The sequence below is a fragment of the Podarcis melisellensis genome (assembly GCF_964234715.1).
Source record: "Podarcis melisellensis genome assembly, chromosome: 10".
NCBI lineage: Eukaryota > Metazoa > Chordata > Lepidosauria > Squamata > Lacertidae > Podarcis > Podarcis melisellensis.
The window spans coordinates 34,478,208-34,501,627 of NC_138542.1; the positions used below are offsets into that span (position 1 = coordinate 34,478,208).

At 38.7% G+C, this 23,420-nt stretch overlaps 1 protein-coding gene across 2 annotated transcripts in view; it reads left to right on the top strand.

The window, feature by feature from the left end:
* ZDHHC17 (zDHHC palmitoyltransferase 17) overlaps window positions 1–23,420 on the top strand; it is a 44,210-nt gene that overhangs the window by 16,879 nt on the left and 3,911 nt on the right. Inside the window, exons 5-15 of one of the 2 annotated variants that reach the window (XM_081929097.1) lie at window positions 391–535; window positions 1,821–1,885; window positions 3,351–3,513; window positions 12,239–12,364; window positions 12,723–12,865; window positions 14,432–14,532; window positions 18,161–18,285; window positions 19,057–19,122; window positions 20,967–21,060; window positions 21,969–22,052; window positions 22,301–22,458. In XM_081929097.1, the coding sequence (XP_081785223.1) occupies window positions 391–535; window positions 1,821–1,885; window positions 3,351–3,513; window positions 12,239–12,364; window positions 12,723–12,865; window positions 14,432–14,532; window positions 18,161–18,285; window positions 19,057–19,122; window positions 20,967–21,060; window positions 21,969–22,052; window positions 22,301–22,458 (1,270 nt within the window). The remainder of the gene's footprint in view (window positions 1–390; window positions 536–1,820; window positions 1,886–3,350; window positions 3,514–12,238; window positions 12,365–12,722; window positions 12,866–14,431; window positions 14,533–18,160; window positions 18,286–19,056; window positions 19,123–20,966; window positions 21,061–21,968; window positions 22,053–22,300; window positions 22,459–23,420) is intronic. The other variant, XM_081929098.1, reaches the window with a different exon arrangement.

Genomic DNA, 23,420 nt, shown 5'->3' on the forward strand with positions numbered 1-23,420 from the left:
TCTTAGAATGAAGTCATGACTGTTAAAGTGGTATAAAATTGCTTTAAATTTATGGTGTCGAAATGACCTCGCTCTTATGAGTTTGCACTATTTTTTTCCATTGCATCATCTTTCTACTTGTGGAACCCTGTTGTCTTCCTTAACTTAGGACAAAGTGTCTAGTGGATAGATGACCCTGCCAGATATCAGGGGATCAGATACATAAATATGTGCATTTATTTGTACCAAAATAAAAATAAACCTGTGTTGCTTAACTAGGATTCAAAATACATTGCAAACCCTGTTTTTGAGTTCTTGATTTGTTGAACCTTAATGTTTGTCAATGTAAAGTTCTTAATGTGGTTTACTACAGTCTAAAGCTTTTTCAATCTTATATTCTTATTATTTCAGACAGGGTCATTTATCAATGGTTGTACAGCTAATGAAATACGGTGCAGATCCATCATTAATTGATGGGGAAGGATGTAGTTGTATTCACTTGGCAGCTCAGTTTGGACATACCTCAATAGTTGCTTATTTAATAGCCAAGGGGCAGGTATGTATGTACTTAACTTTCTGTAGTTTTTAGTGGTGGTAGAATCTAAAGACCCAGTCTTCCTGGGTTTTTAAAACACATCCTTATATATCACATAATGAAGTTGTTCTCCAGATTAATAAGCTACTATTAGAGCTGTAATTCTTTGCACTCTTACCTCACAGCAAATCTTGTTTAACTCAGTAAAAGTTGTTTCTGAATTAATAATGCTTAGGATTGCACCATCAATTTTGCATTGTTTGAATAAAAACCCTTGATCAGTTGTACCATACCTAAGCAGTAGGACCTCCACATTTTACTCCACGTTTCTCTCTGAGCTCTTCTACAGTAGCACCTTGGCTTACATTACCCTCGGGTAACGTAAACTTTGGGTTGTGAAAGCGGCAATGCGGAAGTGTTTCGCCACGCGCGCATGCTTAGAAGTGCTCTACAGCGCCATGCGCATGGGCAGAAGCAGTCCCTCTGGTTGCAGAAACCTCAGGATCTGACTGGAGCTCCAGAATGGATCATGTCCACATTATTACAGAATTTAATTAGGTGGAGATAATTTTTTTGACATTGTTCACATCCAAAGATTCCTTTAGTCAAACTGCCAAAGTCTTGTACCTATAGAGTGGAATATTCTTGATTCTTAATTTTCTTACATTGCACAAAACTCTATGATGTATAACAAGGTTCCCTCCTCTTTGAAAGCTGTTTAAAACATGGCATAGAAGCCATCTGTTTAAGAAACAAAAGTGGGTCCACAGAACCAGTTGAACATTTCTTTGGATCCTGCCCAGTGTGATTATTTCATTCTTCCTACTTCATTGTTAATTCTGATTGGAAGATGTACATATTATTATTTGGGTAGTTCATTTGCAAAAATGGCAGAGTTGTAACAGCAGATGGTGCTGTAGCATATATTATGATGTTTGATCTCTTATATTACATGCATACAATGTGGTTTATTATGCATTTTGCAGTGTGTGAAAACCCCACTATTTAAAATATTTGCTTATTTACATCACTATACCATTTAACACCATTTAACAGAGATGGGAAACATGTGGTCCTCCAGATCTTCCTGGACTACAGTTCACCTCATCTGGGGCCATTGGCTATGGTGACTGGGGCTTATGTAAGTTGGGAGTCCAACAACATCCAAAGGACCACAGGTTCCTACCCCTGGTTTATAATGATTTATTGACCCCTTCCAGACTAGACATCTGGAAGTTTGTCCTTGATATTTTTTCTTCAACTTCAATAAGTGTCCATGTCTGATTACTGTTGCTCTTTTCATCAGGATGTAGATATGATGGATCAAAATGGAATGACTCCTTTGATGTGGGCAGCTTATAGAACACACAGGTAATTTGCTCATTCAAAACTAAACCAATTTGAAGCTTTTTGTACTAATCAAATAGAATAATGAACAATACAAAATGTGTAATATATTTTTACCTTAGAGGTGATTAATCTTTTTTTGTTATTTTAGTAAAGGGAGCTTTATTTCTAAGAATTCATGAGCAGGAAAACTGATTCAGCATTACAGTAATTGTCACATTGGGACCAACATTCCTAGCATGTTATGTTGACATATGTTGAAAATATTTGTCTTTGTGGCATTTACACAAAGTGGATTTTTTACACACTTTCCTTCCAGTTATCATCTTCAGAGACAGACACAAGGTATTTTCTAGGTTCAGCGCACCTCCCTCATTTTCAAAATTTGATTCTGTCCCAATTTTAGGTTATTATGGAGAAGAAGAGTCAAAATCTTCTGACTACATCCAACATTAAACATACTCACAATAAAGCCCTTTTGAAATGAGTGGACATAATCAGTTCTATTTTTCTAGAAAAAGAGGTACCGTAGCTCACCATGAACACCTCCCTTGTTCTCTTATGGCAATGGCACCCACCTGAAAGGTGCTGTAACTGTTCTGGTGAGCTCTGGCTGAAACAAATTCTTGAACATGACTAACCTAACGCTGCTAGTTTCAGTAGTCTACTCTGAGCATAAGCTGGCTATTTTTTGTGTGTTTTCTGAGTAGTCAAATATTCTTCAGATTGAACTGTCACTAGTATTGTCTGTGTTAAGAAAAATAAAACTTTTGGAAAGGGGCTAAATAGTAATACTGTTTTCGAAAGAAGGAACATCACATTTTGAAGGCAGGTCCAATTGTATGTCTAAACCAGGTTGGGGGTTTTCATACTATGGTCTGTGGCTGTGAAGAACACACAATTTTAATTCTATGGAATTCAAATTGTAATACAATGAAATAAAATACAATATAAGAAATAAAAGAAGTAATACAATACATTTAAGAATCATACGGCATCTAGCACATAGCAGTTTGGGGATCACTGAACTATGTGTTCTCACTCCCTCCCTCTGTTAATATCCTAGATATAAGCTGAAATGTCATTTTTGTGATTTCATGTTGAAATTGACTCCTGGGCATCTGAGATAAGGAGGGGGAAGAATATTAATTTATGCAATGCAGATCAAATATCTAGTCTTGTCTTAAAATTGCTAATGATCTTTTTTTTTTTTACGACTTCTGGGAATTGGGGCTCTCTGTATAAAATGCTGCCTCAGAGAGTAAATATACCAACCCTAATCATTAACTCTTATTTTATAGAGTATTTTATAGAGTTCCATGGAAGAAAATCCCCTCCCCCTGCTCATTAGTGCTTTTAATACTGGAAAAAGAAATCTGATTAGTATTGATCAAATAAATTATCTCCAAGGGGATCTGATCCCTGGATTAATATGAAGATAATGATAAGTCCATGTTTTTATGGATTTATTTTTGCTTTTATTTTGCAGTGTGGACCCCACTCGGTTGCTACTTACTTTTAACGTTTCAGTGAATCTGGGAGACAAATATCATAAGAACACAGCACTACATTGGGCAGTGCTAGCAGGAAATACCACAGTGATTAGTCTTCTTCTAGAAGCTGGAGCAAATGTTGATGCCCAAAATATCAAGGTAAATCTATGTTTGTTTTAACAGAAACCTGCACATTTGGTTGGTTGGTTCTGATCCATGTGAAAATCAGGTACTCCTGTTCATACAACTATGGGAGGTTCTCCCACTTGCATCCTGTACATCCATGAACCCTCTTTCCTCTTATTCTAAACCCATGCTCACTGCTATGCTTTTCTACCCTCGGTCCCTACCATTTCATGCACATCCTCCTGTCCCTCCCACCCACACTCATGGTTTTAGTACTCCACCTTTGTTCTTTGAGCTGCCATGACTTGGATTGGGCTAGTTTAACTTATCTCCTTGAGCCCTTTCCCACTTAGCTTTCTGCCACCCCAGTTGTATCCAGCATTGGTTATTCTCAGAATAAACCAAGTTAAATTAATGACTAACCTAAGTCCAGTTGGATACAACCCAGTGTTTATAACATTTTTTTCATACAAAGCAATTTTCACTTAAAATTTTCTACTGTCAATATGTTTTCGTTTACTTCTAGATCTCCCTAAATACAGCTCCTCTAGTCTGGAACATTTGTGTTTTCTCTTCAGTTAATGGCAAGCAGCAGTATGCCATGATACCTTTGTGCAGACATACCTTTTCATGTGAAGCAATGGGATACCAATAAAAAGAAACAACATATAAGAACATGTAACCACATACATAAATAAAGTACCATATTAATACGTTATAGAGAAAACTCAGGAAGCTCTCTCCATCTTGGCAGATAAGAGTTGCAGGGGGAATATTTTATTTAGTCTTTGAAATGTTTGGGAGAGAGAATAAACAAAAGTGGTCAGATACTTGAATTGAAAGCTCCTATTCATAATATTAGTAAAATGCTGCAGGCTAATACTTCTCAAAAATTTGAAGCCGGTATCTCTTGGAAGCCACCAGCAGGCCACTTACACTTGATTGCACCAGGAAGCTAAATAATCCCTCCCTTCCAGTGCAGTAGAAGAAATTATGTATCTTTGTGGCTTTTGTTGACTCTGTATTGGGGATTAAAAACTCTCTCTCTTTGTTTGCAAGTATTGTGCAAAATCGTAGGTATTCTGCCATATTTTGCCAGCCCATGCTCTTTTGTTCGTTTACCTGTTGTTTTTCTCTATTCCTTATCTTTAATAGACCCAGGGCAGAGTAAACATATGTCTGTGTTGTCTCTACACCCTAATTGTGCACGGTGGACAGTACACTTTGGTTCTGCTACACTGCCTGTTGGTAATGGGTTGATATAAAACATTGCCACCTATTAAGAGTACACAGCTATTGTAATCTAAATGCATCTAGGACAGCAGGTAGGCTTGCCATATTTCAAAAAGTAAAATTCCTGACACTCCCAAAGGGGAAAAAAAACAGGGGGAAGGGTCATTGGCACGGACTCCCCCCCCAAAAAAAAACCCAACACCCCCCCCCCCAGTATCTCCAGGAGCTGATTCTTCTTCTAGCAGGGAAAGAATGGAAGATTCTTTGTTGAGAGTCCCCCCTCCCCCCACTTTGGGAGAGTGGGACTGAGGAGACAAGTTCCTTTGGACCTGCTCCTGAGCAAGTAGCCACAGGTCCCCTGTTCTCTTTTAGAAGGACTCCTCGCCTCCTGCTCTGCATCCTGAAAAGGGGAGTGGTTGTCTTCCTCGAGGCAGCAGCCATGGCAGCTTCGAGAAGGTAATGCAGTGGCTCTCGGGGAAGGAGGAAGTTGGGAGCAGGATAATTGAGTCATCTTTATTTCCCTTTCCCAATGGTTGGTGGATGCTCAGGGCTGCTCTTGCCCTCTTTCCACTGTCCTCCGCACTCCCCTCCTCCTCCTCAGTTGGGGCTGTTGCGTTTGGGGAGGCTGGGGGCACAAGCATCCTTTGGGTCTCCCACATAAGTGGGGACATTCCTTCCACTACTCAGTGGGGGGTGCGTGGGTGACAGAGAACAGAAATAAAAAACCAGATTTCCACACATACGGGAAATTTCAGACATCTCTTAAAATTCAAAAAAATTCCCCAGGACTCCATTTTAGGCTTCCAATTTCCTGGTATGTCAGGGATTTTCCAGACATATAGCAGACCTACCTGTAGGGTACAGGCGAGTACTAGTTGCAACCTGCAAAATTCAGACTCCTGGGGTGACCTGTTGCTGTAGTTTGTTTTGTGCTCCTTGTGCAAGTGCTCCTAGAACTCTTGCACAAAGACTCATCCCATGTCACCTCAAATGGCTCAGGATGAGGGAAGGAGAAAGGAGGTTGGCCTTTTTTCTCTCTCCCCCTCTGGGCCGTATACCGAAGGCTGAGAAGAGAAGCAAAGAAGGCAATGGAGAAGGATTCATCATTGCCTTCCCCTGGCTGAGTTGCCTGCAGAGCTAGTTGCTGAAGTACTTTTTTAGGATGTTTAAAAAGTATACCAATCCTACTCTCAATAAAACACTGGTGTATATTAATGCAGGATTGGATTTATGCAATATGAAAAAGGTGACTCCTTGAACTGTTAGCTGTTGCAAACTATGTGTTGTGAGCTGCTTTTGACTTCAAGAAGAGTAATTCAGTTGAAGTGACACAGTGACCATCTTTGATTGTATCTCAGGTCTGAATGAACTTTTTACTTCAAATCTCCCTTATGGTGTGAGCAAACAATTCAGGAAACCCCTAACCAACCATAGCTCCGCATTTTGTCCAGACTGGGAAAGTGTTGTCAGAATGTTACACCAATTTGAGTGTGTGTTTCCAGAGTCTGACTGATTCAGAGCAGGGTCTGAGGCTGAACCCACTTCACTGTTAAAGGAAAAATTAAAAAATGATGGTACTTTTCTTTCCCCCCCTTTTGACAGAACTGGATGTAAAATTTGCAGGTGTTGTAGCCCATTCAGAGTGGATAAAGCCTGCAAATACAAGCAAATAGGTCCAGGAGATTTAGTGCTGCACTTCTTTAAATTATATTTATAGATAATCCTCAGTGTTATTTTTAAAGAGAATTGGATAAAATTTGTTCCTTACTGAGGGGATGACTCTTCCTGCAAAGGGTAGCCTTTTGGGAAATGGCTAAAAGAAAAAGATTCCCTCTGTTTCCCCATGTGTTTTGTCAGCAGTTGTTATGAAAAGGAGAGGTATGAGGCCCCCTAGGTTTAGAACCTGCCAAATTGTAGACAAGAAGGTTTTTGTACTAGCCGCCTTTAAATTTGATTTTTTGCGGGTGGGGTGGCTGAAGGGATTCAGTATTCTCCTAGTGGTTTTGTTTGTGGGCACCCAGGTAGCAGTGCACACAAAGTGGCAAGAAAAGTGATTTAGTAGTAGGTTGGCATGGGAATTGGAAGCATTCATCTGGTGGATCCTTACTTCCCTGCCGCGTATCCTGCATTGTTACTGCGTGAGCTGCTGCTTTTTTGGGTGTTTGGGGGGGCGCAGCTTGAGAGTCATTTTGCCGTGTGCACCTCTTGCCCTTCCTGATTGACTTGTTGGGCTCTGCCTTTTCCCTAATCAAGAGGACTGGTGCTGCCTGTGCAAGTACATTATAAAGCTGCTGGTGATGCAATGCCTTGGAACCTTCCTCCTACTCAGCTGCTTCCTGCAGTGCAGGCAGATGGCATAGTTTGGGTCCACTGCCAGCTCAAAGTAATCCCATCTCATGTGCTTGGTGTGATGGGCTGGTGGCTTTTCACAGGATGAGTGGTGGTAGTATAGGAGAGAGAATTGCTGGTTGCTGTTCCTTTTACTCCCCAGCGCCCACCACTGCCATGCTGCTGCCTCTCTTGAGGAAAGGATACTGAAGACGATCATTATTATTAAGAGGATTTGTAGCTTGCTTTTCAGCTAAAAAGGTTTCTAGAGTGGCATACATGAAATCAATTTTAAAAAGGCTACAGGCTTGCAATCTACAAAAATATGGTCACAAGAAAAAGGAGAAGGAAGAGGGGGGGAAATCAAAGTCTGTCATAAATTCTTAAGCAGTTATTCTTAAAATGACCAAGTAGCACACTTCAACGGTAGAAGGTGACTGATCATGCTGGTTGTTGGGAGTGATCCGTGCTTCCCATCTGTCCCACTGAGGTAGTCTGGCTGCTCCCAGGTGACAGGTGAGATATACACTGCATCTGACATCTCCTCTGGGATACCCTGCTCAAGTTCCACACCTTACAACCTGACCTTGCCAGTATTAGCCAGTGGCACAGTCTTGCCTCCTGCTTAACAATAAGAGAACTCTTGGTGGTGCTGGTACTAGGACTGGCCTTGCTCCCAATGGTAGTTGTGCTGCCAGCTTCTGGTGTGAGGCAGCTCATCACTGCTGCTGCAGTGAAGATGTGTTTGAGTTTGGTGGTGGGAGAACTCAGTATGGCCAGTGCTGCCACCATACACCTCTGCCACTGCTGACATAGAGGCAGACATACCATGTAGCTCCACACCAAGTCCAAATACACCAACTAAGGAAAGCCTGTTATCTAGCAGGGAAGTTGGCTAAATCTGGCAGTCATTAAGGTCTTATCAGCCCCATCTCCCAACTTCCCAAAGGTGGTAACACCTTTCTTGGCTGTGTGCCACTTATCTGATCGGCTGTTTAAAGCTATCTGTCAATCAAATCTTACTTGGGTTGAGAACCCTAAAAACTGGAATGTTACCAACATTCTGTCATCCATTACCCTCCTCTCTGACCACCCAAGATGCTGCATTATTTATGATGAAGGCCCTAGCTTTGTGAGTATACAGATCATAGACTTAGCCTGTTTTTCTAAAAGGTTTTCCTTATTTCCTAAATCACCATTCTCCCTTTCCCCTTTGTTCTCTTACCACCATCCTTAGTAAACTTCTTAAAATTGACTGATAGGTTTCTTGCGTGTGTTTCACACTACATGTGGTTATCAGAGGGATTTGACAGAGAAAAGCAAACTTCCCCAGGCTGTGGTGAGAAATGAGTGAAAAGTTGGATGTTCCCTCTGCCTGAATTTGCCTTTTAAGCTGTCAGGAACGTCATTTCGATTTGGTTGGGTTGAAATCAAATAGCTGTTTTTAGTTTTAGCATGGAGTTTCTAGGCATATGGCTGGGTACCTTGGCCAGTGTATAATAGAAGTATGTAATGAAATAGTCAAGTGAGTAGTAGGGTACTTTGGCAAGCTTCTTCCCTGTAGGTTATCTTAGTTTTTTCATGAGTATCATCTTGGCTTTCTGCCTGTCCTAGGGCCTCGGGGTGGGTTTAAGTATTTTCTCTTTCTTTTCCCCTCTCTAAATTGTAAGACATACAAACATGTTGCTGGTTGTTTGTAACAAGAGGAAGCCTGTAGAATCTTAAGCCCTGCAACAGGGTGGCAGATCATACCCCTTGAATTGTGGTATACCCTTTGAGGGGAGTAATAACGTTTTTTTTAAACTGTTGCTTTATTTCTGGCTGTATCTTCTGACACTCAGCTGAAATTGTAGGGATAAAGTTACTGTCATTCTTTAGCCTTTTAAGGGTTTTTTCCCCCCTTGATCCTTGAAAGGCGTGATAAGTCTTATGCCCTTAACTTGCAGAATTCTTTGTTTTTACTGGAACATCTCCTCTGAGACACTTTTAAACCTAATACTTAAAAAGAAAAAGAAAAGCCTGCCTTTTTGATTGGATAGCAAGTACATCATGACTTCAGTAACATAAATTTATTTTTGAACAGGCAGTATTGTGCCTTTGTTAGACATCAGGGCACCGAAGTGAGCTAAAGCATGCTCCCTCTTTTTTTTTAAAAAAACTAATATGAGAGGTATCTTGGTGTGATCTAATTTAGGGCCTGAGTATGGATATAATTTTACTTTTTTTTATCTTGGATATTGTGATTATGGGGGAGGGGGGACCAGGAAAAATAATAGGAAAGTATGCATACTAATAGTGAATGTGCTACAGGAGTGGCTTTAAAGAACTTGCTAGGTAAAAATACAAATATACACTAGAAGCTTATGTTAGGAAGTTTTTTGGTGATTCAGGTCTCATTTGCTATGATATAGAACATGGTACATATTCGTAATTAATATATAGTTGTCTTTTCCTGCCATATATTTGAAAGAAAAGCATACATATCTACTTTTAACTTTGGTTTTGCAACTCTAGTTATTCCTCTAAAAGTAACCTGTAATTCTACTTTTAAGAGTCACCTATTGTATCTATTCCCACAGCTGACAATAAGGCTTCTGTCAGCAGAACTGGGAGGGAGGGAATTTTCGTCAGTCCTCCATTCCCTGCCCCTCTCCCCCCATCTGTTCTGGAGGGTTCCCCATCCATGGCTTCATATTACTGAGAGAAGCCTCAAATTTGGTTAGTTGATTTGTATGGTGTCTCTCTCCTATCTATCATATCTATCTATCTATCTATCTATCTATCTATCATCTATCTATCTACAGGGTGAGTCCTTTAAAAGAGGCCCTGTGAATACAGAGTACACATGTTCCATGGGGCCTCTTTTAAAAGACTCACCCTGTATCATTGATAATTGTTTCCGAAGCTGTGCAAATGTAGGAAATGAGTGAATGTACTGACTAGCAGGGCATTGGTGCTTTTGAGCTCATTTCTTTTGCTTCTGCTGGGGAAAGTCCTGTTTGGTAAATTGATATCTTTGTGGCCTAAGCTTTTTCAATACACTGTTCAAGTGGAAGGAAACTCTCCCTTTGGAGACCAATAAATATTGTTGCCTGGTTTTTGCTGCTTTCGGGATCATCATTGGGCTAAATTTCCAAGTCACCCATAAGGTTTTGGTGCACAAATCCTATCAATAGAAATTAAATGCCTAACTCTGATTAGGTGTCTAGTCTCTACTGATGCTGGAATTTAAACGTGTACTCCTTGGCATTTGTACTCTTGTCTCAAAGGCTATTTGCCTTTCCTTGGGTGATTTTTCAGTTTCTGGTACCTGTCTCGTTTTTTTTTAGGCGGGGGCCGAACGATGGAGGATTCAGCCATTTTTCAAGCCTCCATGAATGCTTTGTTTAGGAGGGGAGTTACCTTCAGTAGAAGAGTGGAGGAGTGCAAAACTGGAGCTGGAGGTACCTTCAGTTGGTTGTTTTTTGCCTCCTCTATACTACAAGAACAGTCACAACCTTTTCTTTCTTTCTTGAGGCAGTACTGTTCTGTAAGAAATCACTATGATAGATTTAGGGTACAACCCCATATATTGTGAGGCAATTTTCATTTTGGGGTTTTCTTTTGCTTTTTAGATAGGGAGGATTTCTACAGTAGAGTGATCTAAAGGAATTAGCTTGCTCTGAACTCATGCAATTGGAGTCATAACTTCACGTATCTTTGTCCTTTGACATTGTTATTTTACGCAAAGTGGGTGGGGCTTGCTCAGGGAAGCAACCATGAATTGTTAGCAGTGCATGCACGGGGGGGGGGGGGAGGAAGAATGGAGAATCACATTTGCCTAAAATAGCTGTAGATGGGTACCTATTATAGGGCATTTTGTTCAACCTTCTGAATTGGGGAAGAGATTATAAAAATTAGTCATTGCTTGGCTAGTAAAGGTATTTCTGAATGCTCGGTGAATAATACAAGCTGCCAATCAGGTATCCGCAATCAATACATTAGTTTGTTTCATTTTTTAGACTTTTAGTGGTGGTTATTTAGAGTACTAGTGAATTGTGAAAAACCTATCTGTTTTCATGTGCTTTTAATGTGTGTACCAGATCCACGCATGCAGGTGTTCCATCTGCATACAGGTGGACTGCTTCACCTACATGTCAAAATCCCTTGCTGTAGCAATGTTTAAAGGAGGGCAAGAGGAACTTCAGAGAATGCTTCAGAAATCACTCTCTGAAGCACATCCCACCCTGCTTTTAACAGTGTTCCAGGACGTTTAACAGGGAGGGGGCACTCAGAGAGTGGTTTGCCAACCTTCTCTCTGAAGTATCTCCCACCCTCATTAAACCTGGAACAATGCTAAAATAATGGGGCCAGCAGTAAGCAGGACCACCTGTTTAGTGCTGAGTTCGGGCAAGCCAGAGAGCATGTCTGAACTCAAGAGGAACACTCTCTTCACATTTGAGTAATCCTGATTAGCTCTGGGTCCCCATGAAAGGCTTCTAACAGCCACATGCTTTAGGGCTTACATACATAGAATCCTACAAATATGTAATCTGTACACAGTAAAAGATATATAGAACATTCTGGTAGAACCTAGGTGTGTGTGACTCTACCCATCAAAGTGTTAAATCCAAAATGTGAAAATCTCATAGGAGTAGGATAAGCAAGTATAGTTTAGATTTTTCACTGCATGTAAGTGCATCAGAACAACAACCTAATACACACCTACACGTGCAGTCCACAAGAGGTAGAGATTGAACATCTGTACCAACTGAATGTACATGGCATTGATAACTAAGCAATAAGCATTGTTCACTGTTTGTGAAATTCCATGAATGGATATTGCTGCTTGTTAATATTTGAGGGAGAACCAATTATTCCAAACTAGAGAGCTAAGCAACTTTTAAACTCCCATTAATTATTACATGTGCACACTAAGGATAATGAATGAACTCATTGTTTCAATACACAGAAATAGCATAGATGTTATTTCATTTGATGAAACTGATTAAACTGAGAAAAGATTGGAAGAAAGTAACTCTCCATAGCATAAAATAAATTAGCAACCAAAATAATGCTTTATAAGAACAACAATAGTAATATTACATGTTTTAAAACTCTTAAGTAGTTTTAAATGCTTAAGTTACTATTTCTAAAAGTGAAATTGTTGTGCTTTTTTTTTCTTTTTAAAATTGTTAATCTTTCATACTCTTGACAGGGTGAATCACCACTTGATTTAGCAAAGCAAAGAAAAAATGTTTGGATGATAAATCATCTACAGGAGGCAAGGCAGGCAAAGGGATATGACAATCCATCATTTCTCAGAAAGCTGAGGGCTGATAAGGTGAGAAGAATCTTTAAGTGATGATTCATGTAATGTGTTCTTTTAAAAATAATTTCTGACCCTGCTTAGATGACACCCCACTACAGTTTATACCAGGAGGTATTGGGAGTCTTGGGTTTACGCGTCTTTCCCTTCCCCAAATTTGCCATTCTCCTCTCACTGCAGTGAGAAATGATTGACCAATCCTAGGCATATTGCATTTTTCTGAATCTAGGATTCTTCCTAGTCTTGCAGATAAACCCCTCTTTGTACATATTAAACTTGCTCTGAAGTATCTGAATGTTAAAATGAAGCACTAACTTTTTATACAGTTCATAAATATCCAGGTTAATTAATTGTTGTTTGTCTTTTTATGTAGGAATTTCGTCAGAAAGTGATGCTGGGAACACCTTTCCTAGTTATTTGGCTAGTTGGGTTTATAGCCGACCTTGATATTGATTCTTGGCTCATTAAAGGACTAATGTATGGTGGTGTTTGGGCTATGGTTCAATTTCTTTCCAGGTAAGTATTTAATTAGGGAATATGTTGGAGTAGATAGTTTGGTTTTACATAAAATACTGACAGATGTATAAAAGCCCCGTTCTTGGGGGGAAATATTTTACCTAATTCACTCTTCCATTAAATGATTGTTCAGGATAAGTAAAGAAAATTGTGTTTTGATGCCCTTCCATCCTGTCTTCCAGTTAGTTTATAGGAGACCTACTGTGCTAGATTGAAGTGGCATTCATATTTTAGCTCTGAGCAAAAAGAACCTTAAATACCACATCAGTCACATTATGAATCATCAACTAGTTGTGTTGTATGAAAATGTGTCTGCCTGCCCAACATTAATGTTTCTCTTTCACAAACCAAATATTGAAATCCCTCTATAAAATGATTAGCTTATTTTCTATAGAAATGAAAATACCCATAACGTAATGGTCTGTAATAAGCAGACTTCTTTAAGGAGGATATTTTTGGATTTTTTTTAAAGGGATCTTACTATTCATTGAGTGGATAAAAAAGGACAAGGATTATTACAGGCAATGCCCAGTTTAGGCATGTTTGAATGATACTTGATTGTGCATATGTGCATGGCTCTGAACCTGGAAGGAGCCCAAAAACATCACAAAAGGGGTGGGGTGGGCTTACATGGGCTCCGCTGACAAGCACAGGGTTTCGGAGCAGAAACCCTGTGCAACACAATGGTAGCCTGTATATGCCTCTTAATTTTTATGACTCTAATTTTAATGGCAAAGAGAAATCCATTCGTAGTAAGAACATTGTTAAACAAAGAAAGTTTGCATGGTTGAGTATCTTAAATTTATTTATTGTCAGTTTATATAGCACATGTCAGATAAATATTTTAAACACTGGAATCTCTTGTGTAAGTATAAGAGATTATATTACTACAGCTCATATTCTGGGTTTGGCTTTTTCTTCAAAGTCTGTTAAAATAACTATCATTTTGAGTTTTGCTGAGTGTGCTGTTCAGCCTTATTTTTTAACTGCTGTCAAAATGTGGCTTTAGAAGAAAACTTTATTTCCAAATCTACTTTGACAAAACACATGCAAGCAGGAGTATGAAACTGTTTTAGACCTGGTTAGGGGACAGGATATGTAATATGTATGCAAGTAACAATTGGGAAAATTGACCTAAAAAGCAAAAATTACAAACAAACAAAAAAATAAAATCTGTCTGTTCAGGTGGTCAAGTAATTTAAATTAATAATTTAATGTAGTGGTTAACAACATTTGTGAACATGCTTACAAAGCAGCCTGGTCATCCTGAACTCTGATCATGCATATGTAAAATCTTCTTCATTTGAACATTACAAACTGAACAGATTCATGTTCTGAACCTTGTAATTATGAACTCTTGCAACATTCTGAGGTCTAAAAAAGTGCTTGCTGGTTGTTGAGTAATTTAGATTATTAAGACCTTTTGTAGCAAACGGACAGGTTATTTAAAGCTCTAGTGTTTGTTTCTTTGTTTTTTAAAAATAAGGCTATATTTACTTGTTTGTGAATGAGCTAGCACACCCATATTTGAATAAGTAATAACCTATTATGTTCTTTGTTTCACAGATCATTCTTTGATCACTCAATGCATAGTGCACTGCCCCTTGGAATCTACCTAGCAACAAAATTCTGGATGTATGTGACATGGTTTTTCTGGTTTTGGAACGATATCCTTTATATTGTGCTCAGCATTTGATTTTTTTCATTTTAGTGGGTTATATTCCAGTGCTCACATTCAAGAAAATTAAGAGGCTAGAATTTTAAGAAATTGAAGTTTTAGCAAGAGGATGTGGAAGTTTTATGGTTCAGACTGGTCATGGAAAAGGGTTAAGGGACTTCAGTGAAGCTGTAGCAGGAGACAAGCGAACAGGAGAGGGAGTGAAGCATGACAGTAAGTAAAAGGGGACTGGGCCAGATGGAACAAGTAAAAGCAGATAGTAGGACATACAGATTGAAGGGGACAGACTTAATTACATAAGGCAGGGATGGGGAATCTGTTGTTGGATTCCCATTATTCCCAGACAACATGGTTAATTGTGTGTGTGTATACCCATTAGTTAAATTACTCAAAACACAAGCTCACAGGTTTTACTGATTTGTGGCAAAATAAGTTAAAATAAGATGTTTTTGAACAAGTCCTTAAACCTAGCAATATTTAGTCCTAGTCTTCTACCCCCTTGCTTTCAGTCTCTTCCTTTTTTTTGGCTCTACATAAGTGTTTCCTTCTTGCTCATGTTGACTTTGCTTTCTCAGTAGCTGTGCAGATTGTCATATCCCGATTACTGGCTCCTTCTGAAGTTAATATTTATGAACATTTAATGACATTATAGCAGAGTACAAGTAGATACTACATTTGCGATGTGGGTGCTGCCAGAACAGTCCCCTCTAAATCCTACATGTCAGTTTACTTTAACTGATTAATGTTGCCAGCCTCAATTATTAGTTCTTCTAGCCATTCAAGTTCTGCTGTCAATCAGCTTGTCTGCAACTTGTTAGGAAAAAATATATGACATGTGCTTTGCTGAAGTAGAAAAATTGTGGTCAGGGTAAGAATTTATTCTCATATGTCTTACAGTTTGATGAAATCAATTGCATCAGAGAACAGTGCCTTCTTTCTTCTCAGTAGGAAGAATAATGTGATATCTGACTAAATGTCTCTGCGGCAGCTTTTTATAAATCTGTTTCTGGAATATGTTTTGATCAGAAATAAAAGAGCATCCAGATTGATTAATTTAAATATCTAGAATTGACTTTTAACTTGTCACTAGAATTATGATGAAAAGTAATATTTTGTATTTACTCACTGCATTCCACTTGGGACTCTTGAGGTCTGTTTAGTTATTTCTGTGCTGTCTAGGGTTCCCTTCTAACCTTGCATCAAAACAGGCTTTGATACTGTTTTATAAACCTTAACATAAGAGGGAATCTGGTTAGCTTCAATAATAGCCTATAACAGCAGGAAAGACAACCTATAAAAGAGAGAAATTTGTGTTGGATGATACCATGCAATCCCCCTCAGTACTCTTACATACTCTCCTCACCATTATTAGGATAAAGGATATGTTGTCCTCTATTCCTGTTAAAGCAAGTGCTTTTCAAGATGTCTGCATTTCATGTAGCAACGTCTTCTTAACTTTCCCCACTTATATAAGTTCAGAGGCCCAACCACAGAGGTAGTTCTTTTAGCACATTGTGTAGAGCACTAAAAGCAGGCAAATGTGACCATACAAGGTTAGGGGGGAACCATCTAATCTCTTCCTTTGGCTTGGACCTATCTCTTCTTAGTCACAGGAACATACTGTCCAGTTTTGAAAGCATCTCTCTGTCAGAGGTTTAATGCCAGACAGACAATTAAGGGCATCTAGCTTTTTCATAGTAGAACATAATATAGTTTTCTCTGCTAGCTTCTTTTTAGTGGTCTAAACATGTGGTTTAGTTATTGAAATGAATGCTGGTACTTATTAAAACATGTAGTCATACCTTGGTTTTCAAACAGCTTAGTTCTCGAACGTTTTGGCTCCCGAATCCACAAACCCGGAAGTGACAGGACTTCCATGGCTTCCAGTTGACTGCAGGAGTTTCCTGCAGCCAATCAGAAGCCACACTTTGGTTTTGGAAGTCGAACAGACTTCCAGAACAGATTCCTTTCGACTTCCAAGGTATGACTGTACCGTATTCTTTTGGGAGCTTTAACTGCATGAGACTTAGACTCAAAAGCCCTGTTATAATGACATTTTTCTACACAAAGGTGATGAAGTCCAATTGAAATTTGTGTTTTGGCTAAATGGGCTTAAGTGACCATGCTTTTCTTTGCATATAACATTAAATCAAGTATGGTTTAATGTGAACACGCAGTGTGCTCCTCCTACCAGACTGCTGAGAAACAAGCGCATGGTTTGACTTGGTGTTTTGTCTGCAGAGCCGTCTTTCCCATAGGGCTTAGTGGTGCATTGCGCCAGGGCACGGTCTCTCAGGGGGGCCCCAGCAAGTGGGGGAGCTGCGCGGCTTTGCCTGCGGCCTCCCCTTTCCCTGCCCGCCCGCCAGCTGCGCCCCGCCAACCATACGGCTGGCGGGCATGCAACTTCCCTCCCAAGCCTCTGCGGGAATTGCTCTCAGAAACAAACCATGAGTCTGGATCTGGACATAGCGCTTAGCAGCATGGCAGGAACAAGCAGGGAATGAAGCACCCACAGTTTCAGCCGTGTTGCACCAACATGCTGTGTGTTGGCACTAATGTTCAAACCAGGCTTGTAAGTTTAAGGCTCATTGTTTTCTTGTTGATGATCTGCAACAACACAGTGGTTTTTCAGGCTTTCTAACTTCAGGGAACTCTTTCCCACATTGATTTCAGTGCTATGGAACCCCTTTACATATGCTAAAAATATTTTCCAACGTGTCATATTTGTACTTGAAACTGATGGGTTTCCATTGAAATTTGTGATGTTAGCTAAATAGGTTTTAAGTGTGGATGTTTAGAGCTTGCCATTCCCTTGGCAATGGAGCATATAAATGCTGGGGCCCTGAAGCAGAAAAGGTGCTACTGGGGCCATTTGTAATTTCATGGTAGAAAATATTTGTTAAAATATAATTAGCTTTTACTATGTGCAAATTAATGTGAAGAAAATACAGATACCTAGGTATTAACAAAGTTAATTTCAAATTGTGAAGCAGCTGGAATTCAAATACTGGGGAAAAAATCCAAGGGTCTGCAATTTATTCCAACACTTTCTTTTCCAGATAAAGTACATGTTCCTTTTTTCAGTAAATTATTAAGAGGGGAAGAAGAGGAGGAATCTTTAACATGAATGTAATCCTCCCCCCAAAAGAGATTATTATTGTATTCATCATTCCCTGTATAATCTCTTTTATTATAGAGTTTTTTTGTGATTTAGCTGGAATTTCAGGCCACTAATAGGCATAAACAGTAAAAAATATATTAAAAATGGTTGACCATTTGAATGTTTTCTGTCAGAAAATGATTTAAAGAGATACAAAAGCTGCAATCCTAAACACATTGACTAGGAAATATGCTCAACTGAATTCAGACTTTTGAGAGAACATTTATAATGTTGCACTGTTAATTTTGGAGCTATCAGACTAATTAAGACAAGATGATACACTTGAACAGCATATAATGACAAAAAAGGATTATTAGATGTCTTGACATGCATCTAGTACATTCCCTGTGAAATGCATTAACAACAAAAAAAGTGTATTGCAGAATTCTATTATTTTCAGATAATAATTATTTTTAACAGGACAGAAAACATATTTAAATTCCTTAATATTTAATACATCTAAATTTTGTGTTCATCCACCTTCCATTTCTTGCTAATAGTGTTGCACTTTTCTACAATTTTGGAAAATCTTGGAAATCAGACCCAGGAATAATTAAAGCCACAGAAGAACAAAAGAAAAAGGTAAAAAGCAAAACAGTCCATTCTTGTTAATGGTTGAAGTTGTTGTTTAGATTTTCTGTGTACACACTCAAAGTGTTTTCTAATCAAAGCAATTACAGGAAAGTGTCCCCCACCCAGCCTCCCGCAGAGGGGCACAGGGGGCTGCAGAGGCAACAGACAGTTGCTGAAAATTGTTTCTGTCTCTGTTTCGCCAAGTTGTTCCATTTAAGAACATCAGAGGTAATTGTAGTCTAAGCAGAGTGAATGCTTTGCTACTGAGAAATCTGCTGAGGTCATCCAGAACATAGGGTGGTTTTAACGGCTTCAAACTGAATGCGAGGGGATACATTTTTGAGGTTGGAAAGGATATGCCTGTTACTGGAGTGACCCAACAGCCCAAATGCTGGTGCAATCTCGAGAAGCAGCCAGAAACTAATGATCTTGCTGCTGGATAGAGTCCCCTTGTATCTTAGAGGCAATTGAGGCAGAACCCATTACACATGTGTGTTTATATAGGCTCTAATGGTGCCGAATTTCTTTGATGTGAATAAAATGGCATTAAGATCTTTTTGTCCAAGCTTGAGATGGTGTTAAACTAATCTGAGTGTGTTAATAGAAGTTGGGATTTCCAGTGGGGTAGCTTTTGCAGTAAAAACAGCCAAGAATCTCCTGGCACCTTGAAGGCTAACAAATTGTTTTATGACATAAGTTTGTCAACTAGAGTCGACTAATGAAGCATGTATGAATATGGTTCTTAAATGATTAAATATTCTTATTTTTCCTTTTCTGCAGACAATAGTGGAACTTGCAGAGACAGGAAGTCTGGACCTCAGTATATTCTGCAGTACCTGTTTGGTAGTATGCTTTTTTGCTTACATGTAATTAAATTACCAATTTTAACATCATGTCTGTTTAGAAAATGAGTGTATTCTTTGACCTTGCGATATTCATACAGGGTATAAGTGAGCCTCTGCCGACTAAAATCCTAAGCCAGTATTTGGGCATATGAATGCCATGCTTCCTAGGAATAGGAAAAGGCAAGTCCATAGGATGGTTGTGATGGATCCAGAAGAAAGCAGGATATCAAAATTCCTTACTGGAGTCCCTGTCCCACCAAGTTAGGACTCTGTATTCCAGTGGGATGTCCTTGACAGAAGTTCAGATGGATTTGGGTAGAAGCTTAACTTAAAACACTCACAGGTTTTTATATCAAAATACAGTGGCTCTCTTAAGTCAGTATAGAAATCTGGGCAGCAGACTGTTCCAGACCTTCAAATAGAAAAATATATGTTCTAGTACACTAGGTGTGCTATGGTATCTGTTGCCACTCCCTGTGGTAAGACTTCCCACTACCAAAGTATTTAGCAGGAGCAATACAAGAGTTCCTAGTAATTCTTAAAGTTATTGTTGTTCCTATGTATCTTAATGACAACCCTGGATTAGAATCCTAAAAATAGGAGATAGAACAGGACTACTTCAGATTGTGACTAAATCAAACAAGTGCACAGATCTCCGAGTATAGAGCAAAACCATGAAAATACTTCCATTAATAACTTCAGATTAAATTTACAGTGCCATTTTAGATACACACACATCTTATACTGGATATTTTGTTGTTCAATTTGTGGTGTGTATAAAGTAAATACCAACATTAGTTATAATCAGCTGTCACTTCATTAAAAGTTTTACCTTATCTAAAACATCTGTAATGAAGTAAGCAGAATGTGCTTTATATAATAATGTTCTCAAAATATACAGGAGTTATGAGATTGTTATGATACATTTATATTCCTATCCAGAATCTAAATACATGCAACTCTGGACTCTTTAATATAAAACCTTTAAAACTAAATACCATATATCATGTTGCATAAATTATTTGATACTATAATGGTATTTAAAAACTTGTTGCTCTGTATGAAAATCTTTTAAGAACTTGAGATATGGTGAAACATAAGTGTTCTCTTACTTTGGGACATTGATAAGATAGTCTTGACTACAGATCTGAGTATTTTGTATTTCAGACAAATTGTTTATTACTTGATAGATACACTATTTTTAAAATGCAAGTGTTAAATATTGTAGTTGTCATTCTCAAGATAAAATATATTTTGTGCGCTGACATTTGTTTTGATGAAATGTTTTCACCGACAGCATCACAACAGTGTTATGCTCAGTTTTTTCTATATGGAATACAAATAATTTATGTATCCACCCATAAGTAACTGATCTAACTGCAGACGATAAAAATCACCAAAATACTTAATCTTTTGTAAACTCTGCAAGCTTTTCCATCAGTATCGTCATCAGTTTCTTTGATCTCTAATTCAGAGTTTCAGTGTCGGCAGTAAACAACAGTAGGAAATTCTGTTTCGCAATGGAAAGGAGAATTTTTTTGTTTCAATTTAATTGAGATTGTTGATTGCAAATGCTGTAAGACTTGTGTATAGTATATAAGACTTGTCTAGTGGGTGTAGGTGACAAATACAAAGCTTCTGTTTGAGGAAAGTTAAAGTAAGGGAGGTATATTTTTGCTAGGTGAAGCTAGAAGTACAAGCTCCACGTGGTTACATTCTTGGTATCATGACATGCATGAGTAGTAGAAGCAACAACAATAGTAACATTGTGTTCAAAATTCATATTAAAGATTGATAATATGAAAAGCGTGTTACATTGTATGCATATAAAAATCTGTTGAACAGATACGGAAACCGGTGAGGTCCAAACACTGTGGTGTGTGCAATCGATGTATAGCCAAGTTTGATCATCACTGCCCCTGGGTTGGTAACTGCGTAGGTAAGTACAGACAAGGAATAGAAAATTTCCATCGTGTTTAGCTTTCAATCTCAAATAGTATGTGCATTTAGCATAGCACGGTTTCTTAGTATTCATGTATTCACCACTGCTATCAGACCAAGAAGATGCCAGACATTTTTTATTCTATAGTTTAGAAGCATAAGCAAGCTCAGCCCAGCCTCTTGACCTCCAACGGTCTTCGTCACTGGGAGCTAAAGCAGTATAGCAAATGAATACAGCAGAGACCAGGGTTGTTGTTTTTTGTGGGAATGCAGATTTTTCATGTGAATGTTTGGTAGGTGATCTTGAAGCAAGTATGGTCACAAATCTTAGTGACTGTGAAGCTAAGACACAGTCTTTAAGCTTTGCATTTGATGCACTTCTAACTGGATTCATCTCAACAGAATGCCTGAGCATTTTTAGAGAACTGATTTCATATAGTGTTGGTCTTTTTTTCTTTTACAATTTTATGATGCATTAATAGTTTTATTGTGTACCACTTTCATTTTTTTGAGTTTGTGGCTTATAAATATTCAAATAAATATATAAATTTCAGGGTAATATTAGTATTCATAAGCAAATGAAATAGTTTTATTTTGGAGGAGAAAAGGTTACTGGGCTGAAGGTCAGCTTTTTATTGTATATTTGCATATTGCATATTTATGCTCACTTATTCATTTACTTCTTGAATACTTCCCAATTCTTTCCCCAGGGGAGCTTGTGCTTTATTTGCAAAGCATGTGATGAACTGCATTGCCATGCTGAAATAAGACCCTTCTAGACTCTTCTAGTCTTGTGGCAGGGAAAGCTATGCTTTATATATTATATATTACTAGAAGCACACTTTCTGGCCTCTTGTTAAAATGGCATAAAAAACAAATACATTTACTTCCATTCTTTCTTCTCAGGAGCTGGCAACCATCGTTATTTCATGGGCTATCTATTCTTTTTACTATTCATGATTTGCTGGATGATTTATGGATGTATCTCTTGTGAGTATTGTTTCCTGAACCATTTTCATAATGCCTAGTTTAAGTCCTACTGTGCCTGCAATGTTCTGTGTGAACATTGGCCTATACCTTGATTGTTGCCTGGTAGGGTTTTTCTTTTCTCATAAAAAATGCTTTTGGAAATGTTCCCCATGCAACATGCCCTGTATTCTGCAGGCTCATGTTCAGAAACATTTTCTAATCCAATGATATCATTTTCTAATCCAATGATACGTATTTTTTAATTCCAGACTGGGGAATCCACTGTCATACTACTTACACAGCAGATGGATTTTGGACATATATTACACAAATAGCCACCTGTTCACCTTGGATGTTCTGGATGTTTTTGAATAGCGTGTTTCACTTCATGTGGGTGGCTGTGCTGCTAATGTGTCAGATGTATCAGGTAGGAGAAAGCACTTAATATGCCAACAAGCAGGGTTGCATTCAACAGTGTTGCTCACTGACAGTAAAGCAGTAAGGCCAGTTGAATAGGGACAAGAGAACTTTCCCCACCCTTCCCCTTGCACCCAGCCTCCTAAATCTGCTTCAGAGGGATGGGAGATTCTCCAGAGCAGATTTGAGGTTGAGGGAGGGCTGCAGAGGAGATGGGAAATCACTGAAAAGTGCTTACCTCCTCATTCTGCTGACAGAAACCTTCCTGAGAATCCGGGGGTTGATTCCATTGCATATGTGAGGATCTGAATGCATATTGAAGCCCTTGCCTGTTTCTCTCTTTAATGCAAAGCATCAAACTTGAAATGCACTTATTTCCCAAACCTTTGGGTGCCACCCGGTTTGATTGCCAGCACTATGGAACTTGGTTGGGTTTGGTATACAAAAATGTTGAAAAAAATAAGTGGCTAGTTTCAAATCTGTTTTCATGTATCTTTTATCATAAATGATCATGAGTGACAGAAACACACAGGAGAATAGAAAAGACTTGGCGTCAAGTACATATTGGATGCAGCTGTTCTGCTGGCAAGGAATTTGCATCACTGAAACCCAATTGACTGTTTTTACACAGTCAATAAAGACTTTACCCAGGCAAGTTCAGAACATGCAAAGTCTCACTAAAGAAATTGATCCGAGTAGCCATTAGTGTTTGAGGGTGAGGGTTTGCTTAGATAATGAGGGTCAGCAATTAAGACACAAAAAGAAACTATTGTTAACTGGGACGTCCTGGCATGTTCCCTCACTTGCAGAAATGGAGGAGCTAAGCTCTTTCTTATCTTGGATTATTAAGATGTACTATGATAATCCAAGCACAGCCTATTTGTGCCAGTGTCTCAAGATAACAGGCAAAGTAATATAACACTAACAATGTTTTGTCGGGTAGGAATAGGAAAATGTTAACATGACAGAGTC